The following is a 9,612-nucleotide window of genomic DNA, read 5'->3' as shown; positions in this document are numbered from 1 at the left end:
GCAAGACAGTAGCACCTTCGGCAGTTCAAATTAGAACAGATAAATAGTTGGTTACCTACAAGAGGTCCCGGAGTCACCAGGGCCAGCTTCTGCCGGTTGACACTTAAAAACTCGTGACAGATGCAAACCCCAGCACTAAAAAAATCTTAAACTTACATTATCCGTAGTACCTTAATCAAGAACAGGGTTATATACTGTTTTTCCATTTCCAGAATGGTAAATGAAATTCATTCCTCTAATGATGACGTTTTTTAAGCACTTGGGTGAGGCTGAAACTTGAGTTGATCTCTAGTTGCTTAAATTGGTTCAGATACCATTTCTTTTTTTTTTTTTTTTTTTTTTTAGATTTTATTTATTTATTTGAGAGAGAGAATGAGAGACAGAGAGCATGACAGGGAGGAGGGCCAGAGGGAGAAGCAGACTCCCTGCCGAGCAGGGAGCCCGATGCGGGACTCGACCCCGGGACTCCAGGATCATGACCTGAGCTGAAGGCAGTCGCTCAACCAACTGAGCCACCCAGGCGCCCCATACCATTTCATTTTTTTTTTTTTAAGCTGTATTTTTCAGGATTTCTGTGCCCACTGTGAAAATTAATAAAGGGAAACCACTAATGTAGGCACAGGCTGCTAGAAGGGAAGACTGGAAGGGGCAACCTTATGTCAATTACAGGAAGAATTGTCAATTACAGACCCCTAACAGAAGAATCTCAACAGAAGAGAATCATAAATTACAGGCTCCCACAGAGAAAGATGTACATTGCATCACCTGCAATAAATCAGCTGCCCCTGCAATTCAGCCAATGAAAAACCATCATCACCCTAAACTCTTGCTACACTCCAATGGATTGGTGTTCAAAACAACTCCTCCCAACTTCCTCCTTCTTTTCCATCAAATAACATTCCTCTCCTTTTTTTGTTGAACTTGCCTATGGTTTTGTTGTAGCTTCCTTGTCCTGGATCACAAACCTGTGCTATTCCTGAATAAACCTATGTTTTTGCTCGGAAAATAACTAGCAGTTTTAAGGTTAACACCACCATTACCCATCGATTTTTTTTTTTTAAAGATGTTATTTATTTATTTATTTGACAGAGAGAGACAGCAAGAGAGGGAACACAAGCAGGGGCAGAGGGAGAAGCAGGCTTCCCGCCCACCAGGGAGCCCAACCTCAGGACCCTGGGATCATGACTCTCGCCGAAGGCAAGACGCTTAATGACTGAGCCACCCAGATGCCCCTACCCATCCATTTTTAAAATTCCATTTTGAGATTTTATGCAACTTCTTATAATTTTAAAAACTGAAATTACAGTACTACGATTCCAGTGTTACCACCAGCATTTCTTTCAAGTTAAAATTTCGTTTGGTGACAGGTGGATTATCTAAACGAATCCTCAAATCCTTGACTAGATATTGTATTTATTTACCCTTTATATGTGAGATCTTTTACAAATAAGAGAGTACATTTAATGTAATGTACATTGTAAAGAACAATTTAAAGGCAACAAGGGGGCGCCTGGGTGGCTCAGATGGTTAAGCGTCTGCCTTTGAAGCTCAGGTCATGATCCCGGGGTCCTGGGATCGAGTCCCGCATCGGGCTCCCTGCTCAGCGCAGAGCCTGCTTCTTCTTCTCCCTCTGCCATTCCCTCTGCTTGTGCTCTTCTATCTCTCTGTCAAATAAATAAATAAAATCTTTAGAATAAAGGCAACAAGGTTCCTACCCCACAGCTTAAGGAATAGAAATTTACCAAAACCTTCTACTCATTTTTAAGGATTCAATTCAATTGGTATCTTCTGAGATACACGAACTATAATTGTCTTGGTGGTGAGAAAAGAGTGTTTTTAATATACTTTTTCCATAATTTTGTTCTCATTTTTCTGAGATAAGCATGTTTCTTTAGTATTAAGAAAAAATAATAACTTTTGGAGAGAATTAAAAGTCATTTCCTTTGCAGAACCTTCCCAGACTACCACCTTGGTGGACTTAATCTTTTTATTTTTCTTTGCTCCTGAGGCTTGGTTTACCTCCATTACACTTGGTTGCACGATTATTTGCTTTCTAGTCTGGCTACCCAACTGGAGTGTTCACTCTTCCAGGTTGGGGTTCATGCTCAATTCATCTCCACATTCCCTGAGCTCCAATGCAGAAGCCACCCATAGAAGCTGAATGTGGAGGAAGGAAGGAAAGAAGGAATAACCAATATCCAGGCCCGACCACTTAGACAATGCCTTCATGATGAAAACCTGACTTGTGGAAGAACAATCTCTCCTCTTTCTGCAGGGGAGGAAGATCTGCCAGATAAACTGACTGTGGCAAGAGGCGAGGCCAGATGGGCAGACCAAGCGGGGGAATTCATTTCCCTCTGGATATTAAAGATGTTATCTGTGGGCATGTGGCCGCCAGAGCGCTCAGCAGCAGGGTGGGTGATTCTGGATAGAGCTCTCTATCTTATGTGGCATCGGCAGACCAGTTTTGCAAATGTAATAAAACCCTGGCAGCCTGAGATATGCACTGCCTTCCTGTCTCCTCCTCACCCCGGCCCAGCCTGAGAGAGGAGAGCAGAGCAGCCCCCAAATTCCTGCTCTCATCTCTGCCCCGAACAGGCAAGGCTCAGCTACGCACCGGGCTCTTCCAAGAGAGGCAACATAGTCAAACGCCTTGGGATGGTGGCCTTACCCCCTGGGTCTAAACACTAGTGTACTTGACACTTAAAAAATTGTTCTTATTAAATATTTAATACCTACAAAAGGGTATTTATAATACATATAATACAATAAAGATTGAGGACATGTATAACCCTTAGCATCCAGGTGCTAGTGTGAGAAAGAGAACATCACTATTGCCTTGTAAGACTCCTGCATGGCTGTCCCTGCCTGGTCCCTCTCACTTCTCTCAGAGGTAAACACTGCCCTGAATATTACATTTATCATTCCCTTACTCTTCTTTATAATCAACCACATATTTTTTAATTGAAGTGTAATTTAACCATGTTTTTTATCCCCAATGTATTATTTTATTTTGCAAGTTTTGAGCTTTAAGTAGAATCAATCTCTATTTTTCCACAATTTACTTTTGCACTTAGCATTTTTCATTGCTATGCAGTTCCCATTGTATCAATCAACCAAAAACTTAACTCCACTTTTTTTTTTTTAAGATTTTATTTATTTATTCATTAGAGACACAGAGAGAGAGGCAGAGGGAGAAGCAGGCTCCCAAGGAGCAGGGAGCCCAATGCGGGACTCAATTCCAGGACCCTGAGATCACGACCTGAGCCGAAGGCAGACGCTCAACCTTCTGAGCCACCCAGGTGCCCTTAACTCCACTTTTGATAGACGTAAGGACTGTTTCCGTTTTTTTGCCAAGTACAAACAGTGCTGTTATGAATATTCTTATACGTGCATCCTGATGAGTGAGTTTTCTTGAGGTTTATTGAGGAGAGATGTAGCTGGGTCATATCCATGCACAACTTCAGCTTTGCTAGATGATGCCAAGCTGTTTTCCAAGGTGATTGTATCAATCATAACACTTTGCAATCCCAACAGTAGTGTTCTAGTTGTTAGACCTTTTCACCAATACTCAATGTTTACAGATTTATTTATTTAGCAAATCAAAGTAGTATCTCATTGTGGTTTAAAACGTAGTCTGAGGGGCACCTGGTTAAGCCTCAGATTCTTGGTTTCGGCTCAGGTCATGATCTCAGGGTGGTGGGATCAAGCCCCGTGTGGGCTCAGAGCTCAGCTCAGAGTCTGCTTGAGATTCTCTCTCCCCTTCTCCCAGCCCCCTGGTGTTCACTCTCTCTGTCTCTCTATAATATAAATAAATGAATCTTTAAAAAATAAAATATAGTTTGATTTGCATTTCTGGGATTTCTTTTTTTTTTTTAAGATTTTATTTATTTATCTGACAGAGAGAGACACAGCGAGAGAGGGAACACAAGCAGGGGGAGGGGGAGAGGGAGAAGCAGGCTTCCCGCTGAGCAGAGAACCAGATGTGGGACTCCATCCCAGGACCCTGGGATCATGACTGAGCCGAAGGCAGACACTTAACAACTGAGCCACCCAAGCGCCCCGCATTTCTGGGATTTCTAATGATATTGAACATCGTGTTATCAGTTTATTGGCCACTTCCGTTCCCTGTTTTGAAAATGCCTATTCAAGTCATTTGCCCTGTTTTTTTCTATTGATTTATCTTTTTATTGTCGATTTGAAGGAGTTCTTTATATGTCCTGAGTATTAATCTTTTTTTTTTTAAAGATTTTATTTATTTTTTGACAGAGAGAGACACAGCGAGAGAGGGAACACAAGCAGGGGGAGTGGGAGAGGGAGAAGCAGGCTTCCAGCGGAGCAGGGAGCCCGATGCGGGGCTCGATCCCAGGACCCTGGGATCATGACCTGAGCCGAAGGCAGACGCTTAACGACTGAGCCACCCGGGCACCCCTGAGTATTAATCTTTTGTTAATCCTTCGTTAGGCATGAATATCTTCTCTCTCTAGCTAAATTGTTAGTCTTGGAGGTGGAGAATAGGGGTAGAGAGTACACAATAGTCAGACCAGTAAGAGTCCTTTAGGTTTACAACTGCCTGTTTCCCTTACTGCGCGCTCTCCACATCTGTCAAGCTGCTGGAGGCACAGAGCACGGCCTGTAAGTGCCCAAAGAAGATTGTCCAAGGGCCAGGGAAGGTTACAGGCTGTTTCTTTTTGCTTTTTTAGAGAACCAATCATAAGGCAGGTAAAGAATCTTTTGAGTTTTCAGATTTTGAAACATCTAGATGAAGGGGTGGACCACCGAGGTGCACTTGCTGCCCTCTCATCGGGGGCTGGTGCCGGAGATGAAATCTTTCTGCTTCAGGTGTTGCCTAGCGATTTCCCGCGCGTGCGCTCCATCTCTCCAGCTTCGCGGGAAGCTCTCCCAAGTGGGGGCCAGATTCCATTGGTTTAAATCCCTCCGGGACTGGCACACAACCAAACGCTCAGTTCCTTTATAGATTTACCTATGGGGCCGCAGATATGCAAGGTTCGGCCGCTGCACTAGAAATTACAGTCAGGGAGGCGAAAATGCGCAGTGCACACGAGGTGGCATTGTAGCTTTAGCCACAAGCGTCCCACCCCTGTCTCCTGTGCGCTGACGGAGTCCCCGGAGAACGTGTCCTGGGGACGAGAAGTGGGGATCCGCTAAGAGCTTTAGAGGCGTCCCTGGGTCGGGGTGGGCTGGAGCTTGGGAGGGACCTTTTGGGAGGGTCGCCGATTCCTCCCTGCTCTGCTTCACAGGGACGGGGGCGGGGACCAGCAGGACTTTGGAACCTAGTGCCCGAGGTGTTGCAGAAAGAGGGCGCACGGTCAACACGCCCGCTTTGCAGCACGGCCCGCCGCAGCCCGCCGAGCCCTCTGGCCCACCCCCTACTCCAGGCAGCGGGAGCGCGCCAATGTCCCAGAGCACGGCCCCGAGGGCAGGAGGCGGGCCCGAATTATCAAGTGCGGGGGCGCGTCACGGGCGCCCGCTCCTGATTGGCCGGCCGCGGCCGTCACGGGCCGGGTGCACTGGGATTGGCGCCGCCCGAGGCCAGAGCTGGAGTAACTGGACTCTGGGCGGCGGGTCGCAGTCCCAGAGCTCAAGGGGCTGGCGTCGGCGCCGAGCCCAAAGCCCTGGGTGGGAGCCTGGCCGGGACGCGCGCACCATGCCCTACGTGCTCATCAGCACCCAGATCCGCCTGGTGAGTACCCGCCGCCCCGCGAGTTGGGATGGAGTTGGTTGGGGCCGGGCCCGAGCCCGGGCAGAGGGCGCTGCCACTGCACCTTGGCGCCTCCCTCTCGGGCAGCGCCCGCCAGTGACTGGACCCGGAAGCCGCCCGGGACACGCCCCCTCGGGCCGCGGGTCGGAGGCTGGGGAGCGCACTCAGCCGGGATCGCAGGATTCGGGGAGTTCTGGCCGGCCGGTGCTTCCAGTGCCGCAAAGCGGGTGGGGTGCGTGCGTCCCCGCGGCCGAGTGGGCTCGGGGCGCTTGCGGCTCCTGTCCTACCTGCCCGCCCGAGGAAGCCAGGAAGCCCTGGCCTCAGAGTGCAGCACCCACTGCTCTACACAGAGCAGCTCCGTAGGGGTTACGGGGTGGGTGGGTGGGAGTGGAAATATTTGGGGGGAAAGAGGTTTGGAAAAGAAAAGGACATGCTAGGACGCTAAAACACATATGCCAAGTGCCTGGCCCATGCACAGCCACTAATAGCACCCTCAGGCACTTCCAGAAAGTCTTTAGGAGAGAAAGAAGGGGGAGACAGGCCCTGTGGTTAGAGGTGGGGAGACCATTCCGGAGTCAGAAGTGACGCCCCTGTCTCTGGGTGAAATTTCCTCGTCCAAGACGGTGCTGGTCGCCCCAGGAATCCCCTTTTAACTTCAGAATGGTACGACTGGGCACCCCAGCCAGCACCTCCGTCCTTTCCCACTACCGAGGTGCTTGGGTGATCCATCAGCACGTGCACAGCTCCTTTGAGATGGAGATAGCGGGTGGGGGGAGGGGTCGCCATGGGACAGGCGAGGTCTTGGCGGTGACCTAGGGCAGTGGTTTGAGAACCAGTTACTTGGGCAGTTAAAATGTGCACTCCTGGGCCCCTTCCCAGACCTTCCAAAACACTCTCTAAGCCTGAGGCTTAGGAATTCAGTGCTCTTCAGGGGATTTTTTTTTTTTTTTTTTTTTTTTAATAAATAGAACAGCTTTACTGATATATAGCATACATGTCACAGAATGCACCAATTTAAAGTGTACAATTCAGTATTTTTTTAAAGCATGCTCAGGAGTTGTACAGCTATCACCTAATCAATTTTAGAACATTTCCATCCCCTTGAAAAGACACCCTGTACCCATGCCCTGTATCTTAGCAGTCACTCCTCACTGCCTCTGAGCCCCCCAGCCCTAGATAACCACTAATCTACTTTCGTGCCTGGCTTCTTTCACTTTTACGTTTTCAAGGTTCATCCATATTGTAGGATGCGTCGGTACTCATTCCTGTTTTGCCAAATAAGATCCCATCGTCTAGCTACATCACAGCTACATCACAGTTGACAAACACTTAAGCTGTTTCCCCTTTTGGGGTCTTGTGCATAATGCTGCTATGAACACCCCTGTACAAGTTTTTGTGTGGACCTGTTTTCATTTCTGTTTTCCAGGTGATTCTGACACATACAAACATGGATAGTGATACCTGGCAGGAAGTTGCCAGGAGGCAGGCAATGTCCAGCTCAGCTTGGAGGGGCCAGGGACGCCTCACATTGCCAAGCCTGCTCACTCAGGGCTCCACCCTTTCCCAGCTCGTGCTCAGCCCCCAGTGTTCCTCTGCACCCTGTCCGGCCTTGAACTGAAACTGGCTCAGGGCCAGCAGGCAGGGGAGGAAGGACAGAGAGACCCTCCACCTCTCCCTGGCAGCCAGCCAAGCAGCCACTGTGGCTTATCTTGCAGGAGGTGGGCCCTACCATAGTGGGCGATGAGCACTCAGATCCAGAGCTGATGCAGTATCTGGGGGCCTCAAAGAGAAGCGCCTTGGGAAACAACTTGTAAGTAGTGGCATTCCTGAGGATCTTCTCCCTGCCGGCCCCGAGACCTGCCCGTTTCCTTTACGCAGCCAAGCCCAGGGATGACGCCACTGCCTAGCGTCAGAGGCCCTGCCTGCATCATGGGGATCTGTCCTCTGTGGGGTCAGTCCTGTCTGCAGCTTCACCGCAGCCCCCAGGCTTGCTCTGAAAGCTCTCACTGGCCCTCCCTTCACAAGGGAACCCCAGGACAGAGTCCAGCTGGTAGAGGACTCCATAAGTGGACTGTTCCTTGCCCTGCCCTCTCATCTCGGAGCTGGACCCCACCAAGACAAAGAAAGGCACAGAGAGAAAGGTTTCTCTCGAGCTGGCTGAGTAAGAAAGCTGAACTCTACAAACAGGCAGCAGGCAGCCTGGGTCCTCCTTCCAGCTCAGCTGCTGCCTGGGGACTTGGCCACGTCCCCTGGCGTGCACACCAGCTCCACAGCTGTGGAACTCGTGACAAGTGCTCCAAGAATGAGCCCCAGTTCAAAGAGGGGAAAGAGGAGGCAAGCTGGCCCCAGCCCCTTGGGTCAGGGTTGGAGGGCTGAAGCCAACCCCATTCCTTTACCATGAGGCACTTGTCTCAAGATGCCCAGCTTGGGGCTTGAGCCCTTTACCTGACAACCCTTCATAATCAATCAACCCTGAAAGAAGGGACAGCATTCTCTGTGCTAGGGGGGCAGCACCCAGAGCCAGAGCTATTAGGGGCCAACCTGTTGCTCCAGGACTGTGGGACAGGCAGGGCAGCAAGAGGGGGCAGAGCCGTGGGGGAGGACCCTGGAGAGAACGGGCCATTCCTCCTGAATAGTGCAGTGGCCCAGCGCACATGGGGCTGTCATCAGACTAACATGGGCTCTACAATCCATAGGACATTTGGAAAGCTACCCATCCCCTCCCAAGATTTCGTATTTATAAAATGGGAACAATCATGGTACTTTCCTTAGGTTGTCGGGAGGAAGAAACAAGCTATACAAGTCAAGTGCTTAGCAGGGGAGGGGGCAGGGAGTGTGCACTTAGCCGGGCACCTAGAAGGCACGCAGCCAATACCAGTCACTACCAGGATCCCTGACCAGGCCTCCTCAGCAGCAGACATTAGCTGTGTGCGAGGAATCGGCGCTCTGTGCGCCCTCAGGCTGTCCTTCCCCCCCCCCCCCCTTCTCTTCACAGTTATGAGTACTTTGTCAGCGATCCTCCTCGCATCGTCCTGGACAAACTGGAACGCAGGGGCTTCCGTGTGCTGAGCATGACAGGGGTGGGCCAGACGCTGGTGTGGTGCCTGCACAAGGAGTGACCCTCTCCCACTGAGGAGCACACAGAGCACCCCTTTCTTGAGCGGTTGCCGTGGGCCCTGATCCTGAGTCCCCATTCACTCTCTTCCCAAATTGTCATTTTCCTTAGCCTGGCCCCACTGGGCAGTGAATGGCCTTTTCTGAAACATGCCTCAGCCAGGGGGAGAGGGCAGGGCCCTTGCCCTGGTGCTCTCAGCTGCCCCTCCAGCTTCTCGGCCTGGCTGAGAGCCCTGGAGGAGGCCATGTCCTGTGGGCAGGCTGAGGGGCCCGAAAGAGCCAGGCTGTCCCTGGCCAGGAACTGGGAGCCCCCCAGGAGCACGGCCCCAGGACTGGGCGGGAGGGTCCTGTGTAGCTAGTCCAAGCCAATAAAGGCCTGTGATGAGTGGTTGCCCCTCTGCTCTGCCGGCTCACTGACTCTCACCGTGCAGAGCACCTCCCTGGGGGTCTGCTCACGCCTGGGGAGGAAGAGCTAGGCCTGGGTGGAACCCTCTCAGGCAGAGCCCACCAGGGCCACGCTTGGGCGGGCCAGCACCCAACACCTACAGATACAATAGAGGTAGACTCTTGTTAAAAAAAAAAAAAAAAAGTTTATTGGTGACGTTCAAGAAGAGGGCCGTGGGTGAGTGGGCTGTGGGCTGGAGGCAGGAGGCTACGTGGGCTGCCCCACCTCATCCTCCCGCTGCATCTGGGTGATCAGCTGTTGACGCTCAGCCGCCTGGCGCATGCGCATCATGACGAGGCTCTCATAGTCCCTCTCGGACAGCACTGAGCCC

General features: G+C 50.8%; 2 protein-coding genes across 6 annotated transcripts in view; one reads left to right on the top strand and one right to left on the bottom strand.

The window, feature by feature from the left end:
- The first annotated feature begins 5,538 nt into the window (after positions 1–5,538).
- GCHFR (GTP cyclohydrolase I feedback regulator) lies at positions 5,539–9,230 on the top strand. The gene is made up of 3 exons (XM_045900338.3): positions 5,539–5,704; positions 7,438–7,532; positions 8,718–9,230. The coding sequence occupies exons 1-3, from the start codon at positions 5,669–5,671 to the stop codon at positions 8,839–8,841; spliced, it is 255 nt and encodes an 84-aa protein (XP_045756294.1). The 5' UTR covers positions 5,539–5,668; the 3' UTR covers positions 8,842–9,230.
- Positions 5,718–9,612, bottom strand: part of DNAJC17 (DnaJ heat shock protein family (Hsp40) member C17) — a 39,922-nt gene continuing 36,027 nt past the window's right edge. For 3 of the 5 annotated variants that reach the window (XR_006795012.3, XM_045900335.3, XM_064570672.1), the window contains one exon: positions 9,412–9,611. Coding sequence is in view for 3 of the 5 variants with exons in the window: in XM_045900335.3 (XP_045756291.1) it covers positions 9,489–9,611 (123 nt within the window). In the remaining 2 variants the exon portion in view is untranslated. Of the gene's footprint in view, positions 6,535–9,411; position 9,612 lie in introns of those variants that run through there. The other 2 variants (XR_010405053.1, XM_064570671.1) reach the window with 2 other exon arrangements.

This window comes from Mirounga angustirostris, unplaced genomic scaffold (genome assembly GCF_029215605.1).
Source record: "Mirounga angustirostris isolate CCGP_5_RB_7025 unplaced genomic scaffold, mMirAng1.0.hap1 SCAF_9, whole genome shotgun sequence".
Classification (NCBI taxonomy): Eukaryota; Metazoa; Chordata; class Mammalia; order Carnivora; family Phocidae; genus Mirounga; species Mirounga angustirostris.
This window is presented reverse-complemented; position numbering and strand designations above follow the sequence as displayed.